The sequence below is a fragment of the Sus scrofa genome, chromosome 8 (genome assembly GCF_000003025.6).
Source record: "Sus scrofa isolate TJ Tabasco breed Duroc chromosome 8, Sscrofa11.1, whole genome shotgun sequence".
NCBI lineage: Eukaryota > Metazoa > Chordata > Mammalia > Artiodactyla > Suidae > Sus > Sus scrofa.
Genome location: NC_010450.4, coordinates 37,746,645 through 37,764,563, shown reverse-complemented (window position 1 = coordinate 37,764,563; position 17,919 = coordinate 37,746,645). Strand labels below are relative to the sequence as shown.

General features: G+C 38.8%; 1 protein-coding gene across 7 annotated transcripts in view; it reads left to right on the top strand.

Moving 5' to 3' along the window:
• The window catches only part of CORIN (corin, serine peptidase), a 280,415-nt gene that overhangs the window by 46,663 nt on the left and 215,833 nt on the right, over positions 1-17,919 (top strand). For all 7 annotated transcript variants that reach the window (XM_021100577.1, XM_021100574.1, XM_021100573.1 and 4 more), the window contains one exon: positions 4,941-5,141. In XM_021100577.1, coding sequence (XP_020956236.1) covers positions 4,941-5,141 — 201 coding nt within the window. The remainder of the gene's footprint in view (positions 1-4,940; positions 5,142-17,919) is intronic.

The following is a 17,919-nucleotide window of genomic DNA, read 5'->3' as shown; positions in this document are numbered from 1 at the left end:
TCTCCATGCCCTATCACCACAACTCCCACTTCCCCACAAATGCTTGGCTCAGACCTAGAAAATCCCTCATCATTGTTTAAAGATTCACTTCAAGGATCATTCTCCCCCAAGAAACCTTTCCTGACTTCCTCAAAAGGAAGGACAGCTCCTTCTCTAATTTTTATCACCAGGCTGTCCTACCCATATCATTCTCAAAGCATTTGTAGCCTGGCCTGTATTTTTAGGCCACATGCCTTTCTCCCTCAACTAATCTATAAACATCTTGATGATAAGAACCCCTTACTAAATTATGTAATTGACTCTCTGTAGAGAGTAAATGCATCGTTCCTGGCACACAGAAAATGCAAAGTTAGAGGTACTGTTGTGGCTCCAGCAGTTAGGGAACCCGACTAATATCCATGAGGATGCGGGTTTGATCCCTGGCCTTGCTGACTGGGGTGGGGATCCGACGTTGCTGTGAGCTGTGGTGTAGGTCGCAGACTTGGCTCAGATCCAGCGTTGCTGTAACTGTGGTGTAGGCTGGAAGCTGTAGTTCCAATTTGACCCCTAGCCTGGGAACTTCCACATGCTGCTGGAGCAGCCCTAAAAAGACCAAAAAAAAAAAAAAAAAAAAAAAAAAAGAAAGAAAGAAAACAGTAAAAAAGACAATGCAAAGTTAAATGTGTTACCATGTGGCTAGAGATAGAAAGATGAAGAATTAATTTCAAACTCACATCATAGGAAAATAAAATCGTTTACATGCATAGGATGGTAGATTTTTTTAAACTTGTCCAAAGTGAGAAGCGGATGTGGATGTGTGTGGGTATGTGTGTATGTGTCACATCCCAACTGAATTCTTGGGTTAAATAACTCTTACAAGCTTCAGTTTCCTTCTCTCTGAAACTTGCTAAAGAAGAGCATCAGTTTCATAGGATCGTTGGAAGGCTAACTCAGTAGATGCCCAGAATGAGGATCTGAGTAAGATGCCTGTGTTAGTTTCCTATGGAGCTATTACAACTTGGTAGCTAAAAGCAACACAAATATAGGACCTTTGAGTTATGGAGGTCAGGAATCCAAAATAGATCTCAGTGGGCTAAAATTATGTTGGTAGTTCTGGATTTCTTCCAGAGACCCTAGGGGCAACTTGCTTTCTGACTTTTCCATCTTCTAGATCCTTCCTGCATTTCTTGGCTTGTGGTCCCTTTCCATCTTCAAAATAAGTAGTGGCCCATTGAGTCTTTTATCATTCTGTGTAGCTCAGACACATCCAGGGACTATGGTGGGCTGACCTGAATAATCCAGGATAATTTCCCTGTCTCAGATTCCTAAATTTATATCTGCGGCATCCCTTTGCCATGTAAGGTATATAAAGTAACCCAATTCACAGGTTCTGATAATCGGGATGTGGATGTCTCTGGGGGAGGGGGTCATTATTTTGCCTACCGCCTTATTTTGCTCAACCCACTCCTTCTAAGTGGTCAGTGATGCTTGGCCATTATTATTGGAATTACAGACTTGTTTCTTAAACATTGTTAAATAGAACTATTATGTCTAAAACACTTTCAAGCAGTACAACCTTGATACAATGTGGCCTTCTATTAATAACTTAGCAGGAAAGAGCCACAGTTCTTTCACACCAAAAGTGGGTTAAGTGAGATTCCCTTTTGAAAACTTCCTTAGCATTTTATTTTGCTGGGATGCACTAGAGTCAAAGGAAATTGGCATTTATTTGAAAGTACCTTAGCGGCCCTAAGGAAGACAATTTTACTTTCATTACTATTACTGTGTAGTTATGACTAACAGTTATTGAGGACTTACTCTGTGCCAGGCACCATTCCAAAGTTCCAGGGGTAGTAAGTAGGAGGGATGGGATTTAAACCCAGGTGGTCAGGCTGTAGAACCTGTACTTTTAACCACAACACTATAAAACTAGGAATGTGGGAAAGGACGGGGCATCACTAGAAGAACGAGTACTCTGCTTTTGGCTAATGACTTTCTGTGTTTTTATGGCTCATTGTGGTGTAGCTGGACAGTGTTTAGTCTTACTGAACTCTATTTTTTTTTGTGCTTTTTATTAAAAAAAATGCATTAATAGAGGGCCAACTGTGAGTTGACAGTTGATCAGTTTCCAGAGATGCTTGAAAAACAAATTGCCTAGTGAGTTCAGGCTTTTAAAGACAGGTCTTTTAAGTTTGTTGTCTCTGTTTGTCTTCCTCTCAAAAATATAGTGTAGGGAGATTGATTACAGCAGCTATCATTCATATACCATGTGTTATCTTTCTAATTCTGCCAACTCTGATATGTAGAGTTTAAGAGCAAGGAGGCTGCCTGTTTTTTTTGTTTTTGTTTTTCCCCCACAAGGAAGTTGTTATCCAAGTCAGTGTTTCCTGAAAAAGTCAGTGTTGAAAGAATATTTTAAATTAAACAGATACCATTAACACTGCTACCACTGTGGTTGGGTGAAAAAGACAAAGGACAGATTATTGATAAGACTAATCTTAACAAACAAAACGTGAAGAACAACCTTTGAAACATTTTGTATGATAACAAACTCCCTTTAAATGAATTGCTCAAGGATATAACTGAGGAACTGGCATTTGCTCAAAGTGTGTTGAGCTGGATGCTGACTTGAGTGTGGTAAGTAAATGGACTTTATGGGCCTCATATAGTCATTACAGCCACATCAGTGGAAATAACAGGAGATCACTTTATGCCAAAATTAATAAAGAAGAGCGCAACTAATGAAAAATAAAATTATATCAAATTAATGACTCAATTTTTCTGGATGAATGAAATACGTATTATACAGTAATGAAGTCTATCATGTACATTTATATTGATCTAGGATATGCAGATCATTTTGAAAAGCAAAAACAATTGAATGAAGGCTTTCATTTCACCTGTTGCATTTCATATTTACTCATAATCACGCAGATGGTTCAGAGAATGTGTTACCTGTACCACATGGTCGTGATTTAGCTTTTATAGTCCACTGTTTTATTTGGAATCCTTTGGCAGATGAAACAGTTGACCTTAGTTAGCTAGAAAACAGCTGCTTTTCTATTTTGATTTGTCGTTAATGTTTTCCAAGTGTCAAGCACATGCAGTGAAATTTTTTCCAGAGACTGATATTAAACATTTTATTTATATTTCTTTTATTTTTAATGGTCCATGGACTGTTGGGAAAAGTGAGAGCCAATTAGAGCATTCACTGTAAATACTTTTTTGGGAAAAAAATATCTCCCTTGGGTATTTCTATAATGGATCAATATGACATGCATTTATTTTAGTGGCATACTCACCTAGAGTGCTGTATTCTGGAAACAGTATATTTATTTTGACTGAGTTAAAAATACATGATCTCTTTCAATGTTTTCAAATTTTCTGCCTAGGAGTTCCTGTCATGGCTCAGTGGAAATGATCTGACTAGCATCCATGAGGATGCAGGTTTGATCCCTGGCCTCGATCAGTGGGTTAAGGATCCGGCATTGCCAGGAGCTGTGGTGTAGGTTGCAGATGCAACTTGGATCTGGTGTTGCTGTGGCTGTGGTGTAGGCCAGCAGCTACAGCTCTGATTCAACCTCTAGCCTGGGAACCTCCATATGCTGAGGATGTGGCCCTAAAAAAAAAAAAAAAAAAAAAAAAAAAAAAAAAAAAAAAAAATTCTGCCTAAAGCCAAAGCTAAGTGATTTCTAATAATCTTGAGTTGGACTCTTTTATTTTGTCCATGAATAAACACCTTGAGAAAGTGGCCATGTGGTAGTCTTACTTTAATGCCTATTTCTTATAATCATATTTTATTGCTTGCTTCTGGTCAAAGATGAAGATAATTTAGTTTCTTCTTTGCTGGAATTAAATTTGGGAGGTTTCTCTAAGTCTCTTTTTAAATTTATTTCTCATTTATTTATTTATTTTGCTTTTTAGGGCCTTATGTGTGGTATATAGAAGTTCCCAGGCTAGGGGTCGAACTGGAGCTACGGCTGCCAGCCTACACCACAGCCACAGCAATACCAGATCCGAGCCTAGTCTGCGACCTATACCACAGCTCACAGCGATGCTGGATCCTTAACCCACTGAGTGGGGCCAGGGATCGAACCCACATCCTTATGGATACTAGTTGGGTTCTTTTTGGCTGAGCCACACGGAAACTCCAACTTTCTTTAGATCTTGGTAAATATTTGAGCTCTTATTATCTGCTATGTGTAGTTCACTGAAATTTCACGCAAAATGTGGAGAAATATAAGACTGGAGGTCGGTGGGCATTCTTGTCCTTGTGAAAGATAGATATGGATAGCTTGTGCCCTGGCTACTGAGCAGCATAAAATAATGTGCAAAGTTGAAGAATGAGAAAGTAGGAAGGAAATGCTATAAGATTCACCACAATTTTTTTTTTTTTGGTCTTTTCTAGGGCTGCACCTGCAGCATATAGAGGTTCCCAGGCTAGGGGTCCAGTCGGAGCTGTAGCCACCAGCCAATGCCAGAGCCACAGCAACACCAGATCCGAGCTGAGTCTGCAACCTACACCACAGCTCATGGCAATGCCGGATCCCTAATCCACTGATGAGGCCAGGGATTGAACCGCAACCTCATGGTTCCTAGTCAGATTCGTTAACCACTGGGCCACAGCGGGAACTCCAGATTCACCATATTTTATTTGTGTTGAGTCCCAGGTGAGGTAGAATTACCCTACATTCTCTGGGCCCTAGGAAACCTGGATGGGAAACTCAGTTTCTAAACTTTTAGATCATGAGATGCAATTGTCGCTTTGCAGGGTTATGTGAATTTCCTGTAGAAGAAACTGTTGGTTTTCCCAAGAAGCTGGTGGCTTTGCTGGCCATCATCTTTCTGTTTGTGTTTGCCTGGGAAAGTAGCTCGAGAGTTTTCCTAGTTTGTTTTTTTTTTTTTTTTTCCAAATAAATACTTCTAGTAATTTTTATAAGTATCTTTTTTTGGTCTTTCAGGAACACTGAAAAAAGCCTATTTTAAATCAAATGGGAGTGAACCTTTGGTCACTGATGGTGAAGTCCACGTGTCTGACGGTATTCTTCCAAATACAGTTCCTAATGAGAGCACTGGGGTATCTGCTGTCCGTCCCACCCCACACATTCCAGCCTGGACGACAGATGCTGCTTTCCCAGGGGACCGAAATCACAGGAACACAAGTAAGTCTGAAGGTGCTGAGTGCTCGGGCCCTTTAATGTCTGGGGAGCCCACAGGTAGATTTTTCAGTGTAGCAACTGATCCTCTTAATTCACAACCACTTACTGGTCACACAGGAAAACTCTGCTCCCTTATCTGGCAAGCTGAGCCAAGTGTCTTATTCCTAAACATAAAATGCCATCAGCTCAGCCATGGAGATCAGGACAGGAGGAAGAAATAAAAAAAAAAACGTAGAGACGACATTCAGTGTGTCTGAGGCATAGTATTTATGCTGCTTGCCCCAGTATTATTGGTATTGATTTTATGGTGGTTCATCTCTGAAAGTTTGTGCTTCTGTTTTTAAGTTTTAAGTTACTTATTTTTAGATGATTAAATTAATAAGTAAATTAGGTTCCCTCTGTTGTTAGTGTCTTCTGGCTTGGTACTTTTGCCGTTAGGTATCTTTGCCTTAGATATCTTTGCTGCAAGCATCTCTGCCTCATAATTATCCAACTGTAAGGCAGTTTTGTCATAAGAGATAAAACAATGAAAAATACAAGAGGGACATTTAAAATGACATACTGGAACATGAGAAATGAATTAAAAAATTTAAAAGATTTTATCGCTAAATACAACATCTTTGAATACACTTAAAATGTGTGTAGATTCATGGCAACACTGCACCAATAACTGATTATATTTTGTGAATTGTGCCTTGTCTTCCAAGTCTTCTGTTTATAGTATTTTTATACTTTTTTTTTTTGCTTCTTCATTCATCTCCTTATTTAGCACTGCACTTTTTCTTTTTTGCTAAAATTTCTTCCTTCATTAAGAGAGGTACCAGTTTCCAAAAACTAGGATGCATATTTGTGCCTGAGTTTCGTATCGTGTTGTGAAAACCTTCCACATTGGTGTTTGTTCTTGGCATATCATCACAATCCACTGATAGACTTTCCAAAGTTCTATGGAAAATGTGGGTTCAACTCTGCACCTTTGAGGTCCTCAGCCTCCATCTCCTCCAGCGTAGTGTTTTTCAAAATAAAAAACCAGCTAGGGGCAAATCATATCATCCGTTAGCTCAATAAAGCCATCAATAACTTACCTAATTGGAAGAAACGCTAACACATTTCAACCCACTGGAAATCAAACTGTCCACCCATCCATACTGTCTACCAGTTCATTTATCTTTCATTGCAAATTTGCCTTACAGTCATTTATGTGGTGAAAACGTTTGAGATGGGGAAGACTGCAGAGAGAATACTGGATGTGCAGTTTTATAATCAAATGCCAAGGGATTTAACAGGAGTTCTCCCCTCATTTTTTTTTTTTTTTTCCAGGGATCTTTGAATTCTTCCTCATTTCTCTGTTTTACTGACTGTGCAATTTATTTTGCTTGTTGGTGACTGGCACATTATCAGGCTTTGAGGAAATTGGCATGTGCAAAACTCCTGTTTGAGGAGAAATGGGGGGATTTTTCAGTTACTCCAGAACAAGAGCTGGGGGAGACAGAGAAGATGGAAAGTGTAGGGATGGGTCTGCTTAGATGGCAGTAGGTGATGTACTCTGGATTGCGGCTCTGTGCCTCAGTACCCTTCTGATGTTTTAGTAAAGTAACTCAACTTCCAGAATGCTGGTGGGAGAAGATTAATGTGGAAAGGGACCCAGTTAATGCTAATAAATCATAATCAGAGCACCGTCACTCTTAAGAGCTTTCTCTACCATTGTCTCCATTCTTACCTTCTACTTCGTAAAACAAGGTTATGTGATTGAAAATTACACAAAACCCACTATCCCTGGTTACTTCCTTATTTGTTCCTCCTTCTTTCATGAAAACCTACAAGGGGAAATCACATCTTTGGTCTAGGACAGAATATTTATTTTCATTCTGAGCCAGGAAGGTAAGGATTAAGGTGACTCTTAAGCTATCACAATATATCTTTGCTAGTGTCTCAAGAAAAGCAGCATTATTTTATTTCTCTAGCCCCAAAGAGAATGTTTGGATTCCATTGTTTTACGGACCACTGGTAGAATTAACTGTTTCTTATGCTTGGTGTTCACCAGCAACTCATATGGATTCATCTTCATTACCCACATACTACCAACCCAAATTAGGCCAAGTAAAATTTATTTTCCTCATGAGTTTAATTTTGAAATTTTTAATATTTTGGACATGCCTTAAACTCTTCATTATTCTTAAGGAGTGTTTTTCAACAGAGGGGCAGAAGTAATTTAAGCAAAAACTCCGTCCAGTTAATGTGGTTGCAATTACAGCAATTGTAATCTTCTTTTACAAAGTGGATTTGTCTTTATTTTGAAAGTTCTGTCATTTGTTAAGATTCAAATAGAGGTGACAAACATACACCCTGAAGAGTAAAGAAACATATGGTCCTTGTTGCTTAGTTTGGAAGTTTGCTAGGCATCTGTTTGACTCATTTTCTCGTACTAGGGCTGGAACGATGCTTGAGAATATGAATGTAATTTGACATGTAAAGGAAATCCAGGTGAAATTAGAATGATTAAATGGAGAAAGGTCAAAACCTTTGAATATGTGTCATTCTGTGTTGTTAATGTACTTGACAGTTAGCCTTGAGTTTTACCGTCTGACTACATAGACCCTCAATAGACTGTCTGTATTAATTAAAATTATTTATTGTAAGGGATTTGATCATTTTTCATGTACTTCAGTAATATTGCTAGCCTGTGAGTATAGAGCATTTGATAGTCTTCAGGGCATGTTTGACTATTTTTCCTGTGGCTTTTATGATTAACTGATGAGGTATGCAGGACAGGTAATATACACCATTTTTTCAAGGTGTGAAATTGAGGCTTAGAGAAATTAAGTTGACATATCCAATGTCACTTATTTACTAATCAGTAGACAGTATTCATCAGTAGTGGTACTAATCAGGAATTGGGATGCAGCTATTGTGACTCCTAGATCAGTGTTCTTCCAAGCATGTCATGCTTTCTTATTTAATTTCATTGCTATCTTTGCAGTAGCAGGAGCATTTCTGAGCAAATTTTAAGGTCTAGGAGAGTAGAGAAAGCACTCTGCCTTCTTTTTCTGTTTTATAGCCAGTGCTCAATAAAATATTTGTTGAATGAATAAATAAATGAACTACAGTCATTTCAACAATTTAATATCTGATCACATTTCTGCACTTTATTTAACCAGTGTTACTTATAGTATTTAATGTGTTTATTTAAAATATTTATTTAATACCTTGTATCTGTACTAACACCTAGCAGAGAATTTGTTTTTATTCCTTTTTAAAAAATAGTCTCTAATTAAAATGTTATTTTAAATTTCTGGCATATGTTAAAGCTATTTGAGTTCCCTTCAGTCCTAAAGTATAGTGGCGAGACTTTCTGTCCTGCCCAATATCCTAGGTAGAAAACCAAGGAGAGAATTCTAGTCAAAAGGCACCAGGAAATAGGCTTTCCTTAAGACATTTCCTCCTGGGAGTCCTTAATATCATGCCAAAGTATAGGATACTGCAGTTTGTAAAATCTTAACCAGACTACCTCCCAAATTACACTGTGTGGCAGAGCTGGGCTTTGTAAGTGTGAAATAGGCCTTATGTGACATCTGTTACATCTGGAGTTTCATTAGTTGCATTTTGAAAACCAGTTGTAATATGGAAAAGGAAAATGCCCATAGTTAAATTTCAATACTACATTTCAGTAAGGGTGTTTTTTTTTTTTAATTTATTTTTTTTTCCTTAGGTTGTGTTCTGTATTTGGGTTTTATTTTCATCCTGGCTTCTGATAAATATTTAAGCATAAAATGAATTTTAAGGAAAGGGAAAAACTCTTTGACTAACCAAGAGATTTTGGGTTAGAAGTGATATGGCACAAAATAAAATAACCTTGAAACTCTAATCAGGAATTAAAAGTGACAAGAGAGTCAGCTTATAAGCTGAAAGCATAAAGTGTTCTGTTCTCTCATTGTGTTCTTTGATGACCAGCTCCTAAATCTTCCATATCAGATGAGAATGCATCATACCTCTCATTCACTTAAAAAAAAAACTCTGAGATGTAATCCACATTCCATAAAATTTAACCTCTAATATATGTAATTCAGTATTTAAGAAAAAAAATTTTTTAGCTGTGTCCTTGGTATGTAGAAGTTCCCAGGCCAGGGATTAAACCCATGTCACAGCAGCAACCTGAGCTACTGCAGTGACAACACTGGATCTTTAATCTACTGTCCCACAAGGGACTTTCGGTATTTAAAAAGTGTATTCAGAGTTGTGCAGCAATCACCACTATTTAATTTTAGAACATTTTCATCACTGTAAAAAGAAATGCTGTATCCATTATTCCTCATTTCCTCTTTCCCTCAGCCTTTGTCCAAAACTAATCTACTTTCTGTCTCTATGGATTTGTCTGTTCTGAACATTTCATATAAAGGGCATCATACAATAAATATGTGGCTTTTGTGACTGGCTTCTCACATCTTTCTTGGATATGGACACAGCTTGGGCCTTCTAGATCCCAGGGAAAATGTCAAAGATTTTCAAAGGCCCTTTCAGACATCTTATTCCCTAGTTTTTCTTTTTAAGTGTTTAGGTCAGCCTCTTTTTTCTGCAAGATATCCTTGCCTCAGGTAACTGTAATGTTAAACAATTGCCACAGATTGATTTCAGCAAGCATCCCAGGGATTGAATTTTTTGTGTAGAGAAAGCTCTGAGATCAAATAAAGACAAGTCCTGAGAATGGATCCTTTCCAGGGAGCTTCCAGATAAGTTGAATGGTAGCAATTCTCTGGGAGTGGTTTTTTTGGGTGCTTCAAACCCATTTTCCCCCATCCTTGCCTCCTAGGTTGCTGTTTTTCATAGTTACCATGGTTGCAAGGGCATTGGTTTTCAAGGCTCCTGCAGAACGAAGGAGAGGGTGATGGGAATAGGGCAAGTATAAATGCTACAAAGCTCATAGTTCTCACTGTGGTTCAGCCATTTTTCCTGAAAAAATGTTCCTCTAATTGATACAAGCCTTTGGTTAAATTCCAAAGTTCTGAAAAATCTGATTTTGATACTTTTCCCAGTGTTTTTACTGTTTTTATGGAGGAACAGATTTTTGGAAGATCTTACTGTGCCATTCTAGAAGTGTTTTCTACCCTTCAATCACTTTTACCTTCCTTATTTACTCTATTGTTTCTTCTTTTTTTAATTTCTCCAACATTGGGAATTGATTTTTCTTTTTATAGTGAATAAATACGATCATATTATATATTATTTTAATTGGAAGACTTCCCCCCCTTTTTGCATAAATCATTTATTCTTCCTTTTGCATCATATTACCCTATTTCTCCCCAGAGTTAAACCATGTTAACAACATAGTGTGTATGATTTTATGGTTTTCTCCATGCTCATACAATTGTATATAAACATATATACACATACATGTATACAGAAGACCATGTTTACAGAGGTGTTTTGAGATTTTTGTTTTTCAAAAAATGAGATCACACTGTTATATACAATTTTTTACATGTTTCTCTCACTCAGGAATGCTTTATGTAAATATCTCTATAACAGTGATTTAGCTCTAATTCATTATTACAGTAACTGAATAGCATTTAATACTGTCATTATACCATAATTTATTTCAACCATTCTCCTAACAATGGACATTCACCTTCTACTTAGTTCCCCACCCCCCAACAATGAACTAACTACACAGTCTCTGTTCTGAAGATAAAATGACTTGGATCATGACAGTGAAACTGTCACAATAGCAGTGATCTATTAGCACTGATAACTCTGTACCAAAATGCCTTAAACACATACTCCATATTTACTGAGTGTAGAAAGCATGTATAGCAGTCAAAAACCCTGGTTATTCTTACTTCCTAGTTTTCTGTTTTTAACATGGCATTTCCATTAGCTTAAAAGTGAGTTCTGTAAGAATATGAAGCTAAGAGGATCAGAGCAAGTCCTGAAGTTTTACTTGGATTACTGTTCATCGGGGAACTATCCAAGTGGGAATCTGGGGAGGGGGAGTCCAATTAGACGTCTGAAACCAGGTAAAGTCTCTTCTCCTTTTTTCCTGACATCTTCTAATCCTGTCAAGATTGGAACCCTGGATGTCTTCATATATTCTTCAAAAGTCAGTAATGCTGTCTTCAGAGTCATGTACCTACTTCTGTCGATAACTGACAGTAGATTATTGTGGGTTTGGAGGAGGAACCTGTGCTTATACATGCAAATGTGGGTGAGTGACTGGCTTACCATTCCTCTGTTGTTTTTTGGACAGTACTTCTCTATCTGGGGGGGTGAGGGACCTCAGATGTTTCGCAGGAATCCAAGAATTCTCTGTAACACTTGCCTAAGTGTATGCTTTCATTTCAGGGATAATTAAAAAAAAAGATAATGTATGCCTAATCTTGATAACCTGTATAATTATAACAAGTACTGATATGCAATTTTGGTGCCTGTGTTTGAGTTTCTCTTAATGACAAAGTTGCTTCTAAGCTTTATTTCTTAGACATTTGCCAGCCATCAAGAAAGGAATAGAGGCGGGTTTGAGAGATATCCTTCTTAGTTATTCTTGGATATCTTAGAGGTATTCTTCTTAGTTAAATTACATACTGCCATGTTGTACAAAGGCCACCTTTGTGTAAGTTCAAATAGGGAAAAACCAACTTACACAATGAGGGTATACAGTCGTATAAGCTTCCTAAATGCAGAAGAATTTGTGTCTCAGGAGTTAGCAACATATTCAAGGTATTTTAGCAGAATGCTGTTAATATTCATTCATTAATATAATTAGTTTAAATCTTATTAGTGTTGTAGTGTCATTTCTACTTAATTTATGCATATTGGTAATTTTCTGTGTACTTCCATAACTTTCTGCCTGTGAAAAAGCCTGTATAATTCTTCAACTCATGAAATACTACTTTAAGGTACCTGAATTCCAGCTGTTGGTGTCACATCCCCAGGAACAGCAGTGCTGCTTTTTTTTTCCTATGGCCTCACATGTGGCAAATTGAAGTTCCCAGGTCCGAGGCCGAATTGGAGGTGCATCTGTGACCTATGCCACAGCTTGTGGCAATGCCAGATCCTTAACCCACTGAACAAGGCCAGGGATGGAACCCGCATTCTCGCGGAGACAACATTGGTTTGGTCCTTAACCTGCTGAGCCATAATAGGAACTCTGCAGAGCTTCTTAACTTTTGTGCAAAGGCCTCCTCTGGCAACATGGTGAAGCCTGTAGATGCCTTCTCAGGATAATATTTTGGCGCTTAAAATAAGTTACACAGAATCACAAAGAAAGGCAATTTTATTAAAATCCAGTAATCAAAATTTTAGAAATAGAAATTCATGATATAGTAATGCATGTATTTATTTATTAACCCATTAAATAATGATGCCAGCAGGAGGTCAATAACTGTAATTTTATGATGCAGATAAGCATACATAATATTTGCAATGTCTGTAATAGCTCTACATTGATATGAAAACAGCTCTGTGGCCTTGGTCATGACCCTGGACACCATCCCTTTATGTGGTCTGCCAGCCATCAGTATTAGACTCCAAGATTCAAGTCCAGTTGGTTGCCGTCTCCATGTACTAAATCATATTCTTTAGGAATAGTTTAGTTTAATAAGGCTTAAAGAATAGTTATGAGATTTGGACATGGGCTCTGGTTAACATCAATATATAAGCTAGAATGAGTGAAGCAATGCTTATCTAGTTAACATGGTAGCATTCTTTTTTTTTTTTTTTTTTAATGACGGCACCCATGGCATTATGGAAGTTCCTGGCCCAGGAACTGAATCTCAGCCACAGCTGGACCTACATTACATGTGTGGCAACGTTGGATCTTTTTAACCACTGTGCCCGGCCGGGGATGGAACCTGCACCTATGCAGTGACCCAAGCTGCTGCAGTAGGATTCTTAACCCATCACGCCACAGTGGGAACTCCCATGGTAGCATTCTAATAAAGACCTGCTTGGGTCTTGGGAGACAAAGAAAGGAAATTGAATGTCTCTTTTATCTTCCCATTCCCCTTTCCTTCCTTATCATTCCGTCTGTAGATGACTCTATCCTTGGGATGTATTGAGTTCCTCCCAGAGAGGGCGAACTCAATGACTTGCAGAGCAAGGTTTTGAAAGGGGTAATGGACCAGTGCCTGGTTCATTCTCCTTTGGCCACAGTCCCATTCATCCTGCTGTGCTGATTTCTGGGCAAGACTCCCAGACGCTCTCTCCAAAATGAATCCTGCTGTAGCCCACAGGCGACCTGTGCCTCTACACATAATGTGCCTACAACACATGAATACAGCAGATGAGAGTCAGAGTTAAACAGTCATGTCAGAAAGGCTGGTGGCTCCAAACTTCCCTCTCAAGATTCATTATCCCAGTTTCCTCTTCAGGAAGAACAGCCCAATACCCTGGATCCATGGAGAGAAAAGAAAAACAGTAGCATATGGATAACAGCATTACAGAAACAGTCCTGCTCAAATTCAAGGACAAAAATGATCCTTTAAAAGTCAAGTTCTCACCTAAAAGTTTAAAAATGTGGAATTTACTTTACTCTCTGGTTCTGAAAGAAAATTGGCACTGTATGTATTCTTTTGCCTGAGTCAATCAATTTGCTGACTGTCTCAGGTTTTTGGTCTTTGTACAGTTTTGTGTTGAGAGCAAGAAACCCACCAGTGGGAATCTGTTTGCTCTTATTCGAGCCTTTGGAGAATATGTCTTTTCACTTACTTGCAGTTGAAATGAGTATGATAATGTCTTTTCTAAGCCAAAAGCTTTGCGTCAGTTCTCATTTGATGCAAACCATTCCTTGTCTCCCAGTGTTAACATATTTTATTCTTCTATTTTGCTGCTCTGCTTCGTTAGCTTAACACTTGCATGAGGTGTTTGAATTGATAAGACTCCCAGTACTTGCTTATGATTATTCTAATTGGTCCAGTCACTCTGACATCTGAGTACCCTTCCAGGCTTGTGAGACCTCTCAATTTCTGAGAGGCTAGGTTCATACTCTGGGAAGCATCATTTGCGTATAAGCAGCTATTGATTGGTGCCAAACTCTGGGGTTTGGCTGTGTAGATTATAATAGTGGGTTAGTTAAAAATCCTGTCCTCAAGTAGCTGGTTGTCTAGTATCTGCTTTTGAGACATGAACTTATTATTATAAATATTATTTGTCTTTTTAGGGTGGCACCCGCAGCATCTGGAAGTTCCCAGCCTAGGGGTCCAATCAGAGCGGCAGCTGCTGGCCTATGCCACAGCCACAGCAACACCAGATCTGAGCATCAGTTCACTTTTGCCTGCAACCTACACTACAACTCAGGGCAAGGTGAGATCCACTGAGCGAGACCAGGGATTGAACTCACACCTTCATGGATACTAGTCAGGTTCATTACTGCTGAGTCACTACGGGAACTCCCTGTATTATTATTTATTATTATTATTATTATTATTATTATTATTTGTCTTTTGGCTATTTCTTGGGCCACTCCTGCGGCATATGGAGGTTCCGAGGCTAGGGGTCAAATCGGAGCCATAGCCACCGGCCTATGCCAGAGCCACAGCAACGTGGGATCTGAGCCATGTCTGCAACCTACACCACAGCTCACGGCAACGCCGGATTGTTAACCCATTGAGCAAGGGCAGGGACCGAACCCGCAACCTCATGGTTCCTAGTCGGATTCGTTAACCACTGCGCCACGACGGGAACTCCCTTGTATTATTTTTAACTTGAGAAATTCTGTGAGAAGATCAGAGACAATCCATTTCAACTCTTAATTCTTGGAGACAAGATTACTAATTCAGACCATTTTATTCTATAATAAATACATCATTTTTCTAAACACCATGAAGTTTTATTTACAATTATGACAGTTTTATTTTAAAGGTCTCTCCTGGAGTTTCCATGTTTAATCAGATTAAGCTGTTCCATTCTTAGATTCAAAAACGTATCCATTATATATGTCAGTTGAATTGAACAGAGCCTTTAGTTTTCAATTTTATGGGAAGGCCAACCATGCTTTTATAGGTACTTGAGAATTTTATCCCCTCAGAAATTGGGAGGTGAGGAATTCTACAGTTCCCTCCTTGTAATTACTTTCTGCTTCTTCCATGGTTTATTAAGTAATCAGATGCAGAGAGTTTGCTCTGCTGTGGTTATCTGTTAACATATGCGCACTGAACAACAGCCTTTAGATGATGCGTTTCAGGAGATAAGATTTATGATGACCTGATGGCTATTAAGCCACAGTGGCTATGTTACCATATTATGTCTTTAAAAATCAACCAAAAATAGAAAAAATAATATAGGAGGGCTGCCATGGGAGAGAAATGAAGACCTTAAGTCAAAAGTCTTTGCTTATTCTAGGGAGTTCCCTTTGTGACACGGCAGAAGTGAACCCGACTAGTATCTATGAGGACGAAGGTTCAATCCCTGGCCTCTCTCAGTGGGTTAAGGATCCTGTGTTGCCATGAGCTGTAGTGTAGGTTGCAGATGCAGCTTGGATCCATCGTTGCTGTGACTGTGGTGTTGGCCAGCAGCTACAGCTCCAATTCGACCCCTAGCCTGGGAACTTCATGTGCCGCAGGTGTGGCCCTAAAAAGCAAAAAAAAAAAAAAAAAAAAAAAAAAAAAAAAAAAAAAAAGTCTTTGCTTATTCTAGAGTTTACAGTTGGCCAAGTGGTCATGTTACAGTCAATCATGAGAGGCAGTGAAGCAGGTGAAGTGTGGGAACACATCTAGCCATGTCAGTGTTCAAGGAGGAATTCTGCCTCAGGATGAATCATACCCTTGAGTCTCACCCATGTATGATTTAGATGATATTTCTTTTTTATTTTTCCATCTTTTTAGGGCCATGGCATGTGGAAGTTCCCAGGCTAGGGGCTGAATTGGAACTGCAGCTGCAAGCCTACACCAGAGCCACACCAATGCCAGATCTGAGCTGTGACTATGACCTACACCACAGCTCATAGCAATGCCAGATCCTTGACCCACTGAGTGAGGCCAGGGATCGAACCTGCATCCTCATGGATTCATTTGGGTTTGTAACCGCTGAACCAGAATGGGAACTCCTAGATGATATTTAAATGAAACGTTGGACCCTAGACTTTAGAGTTCATGCTGGAATGACTTAAGACTTTTGGGGATGTTGGGATGGAGTGAATTTTACATGTGAGAACAACATGAATTTTGAGGGGCCAGGACTGGGATGTTATCACTTGAATGTGTCCCTCCAAAGTTCATATTAAAGCCCTGACCTCCACTGTGATGCTATTTGGAGATGAGGCCTTAGGAAGGTAATAAGGGTTATTAGATGAGGTCATGAGGTGGGACCTCACAATGGGATTAGTGCACTTGTAAGAAGAGACACCAGAAAACTTGCCCTCCCTGTCCATGCTGTTACAAAAAAAAGGTCATGTGAACACAAGCTGAGAAGACAGCTGTTGATAACCCAAAGGCAGAGCTTTCACTAGAAACCAACTGTGTTGTCACCCTGATCTTAGACTTCCAGCCTCCAGAACTGTGAGGAAATAAATTTCTGTTCTTTAACCCACAGAGTCTATGGTGTTTTGTAAGGGCAGCCTGAGCAGACTAATACAGATCTCAGTTATAAATGCAAAGCTGGTAAAATAAAATATCAACAACCACTTCTAGTAAACCTAGAAATATATTGCATCTTCGTGAAAAAAGGCCTTATTGTGGAAATGCTAGAAAAGCTTAATATCAGACACTTTATTCATCTATTGTCTCAATTAATAAAGCAGATCTCTTATTGATCATCTCAATTGCTGAAGCAAAAGCATTTGTTAAAATTTGACACGTCCTAAAAAAGGAAGAATAGTCTGATTATAATCTGATAAAGAGTATCTCTCAGAAACCTAGATGCTTTGACATTTATTTGTAATTACAAAAGAATGGAAACATCCTAAATATCTAATAGGAAGGAAATGTTAAAACAAACAAACAAACAAACCCAGGGAGTTCCCATCGTGGCACAGCTGAAATGAATCCAACTAGGAACCGTGAAGCTGCGGGTTCCATCCTTGGCCTGGCTCAGTGCGTTGGGGATCCAGTGTTGCTGTGAACAGTGGTGTAGATTGCAGATGCGGCTCAGATCTGGCATTGCTGTGGCTATGCTGTAGGCCAGCAGCTGTAGCTCTGCTTGGACTGCTAGCCTGGGAACTTCGATGTCCCGTAGGTGTGGTCCTAAAAAGCAAAACAAAAACAACAACAAAAACTGAGAAATAGCCAGGCAATAGACATCTGGGAAGGTGAATGAGGGAGAGCTCTGTACACTGATGTGTACAGTAGCCTCTAGAGTAAATACTGAAATAAATCAAGGCATAAAACAGTTTGAGAATATGCCACCTTTTATGTGAGAAATGGAAAAGGGGAGTTCTTGCTGTGGCTTAGAGGGTTAAGAATCCCACTTTGTCTCAGTAGTGGCTCAGGTTGCTACTGAAGCATAGGTTTGATCCTCAGCCCAATGCAGTGAGTTAAGGATCCAGCATTGCTGCAACTGTGATATAGGTTGCAGTTGTGGCTCAAATTCGAGACCTGGACAGGGAACTTCCATCTGCCACAGGTGTGCCCTCCCTCCCCTGCCAAAAAAAGTAGAAAGGGGACATATATATTATTTACATTAAAATATAATTTATATTTAATTTATATAATATAATTAAATTAAATTATAAATAAATTTAATTGTATTAAAATTGAACAGTGGAAGGAACAAGAAAAACTAAGAAAAATGTTTTCTTTTTTTGATCATTTTTTTATTACTCAATGAATTTATTACATTTATAGTGTACAATGATCAT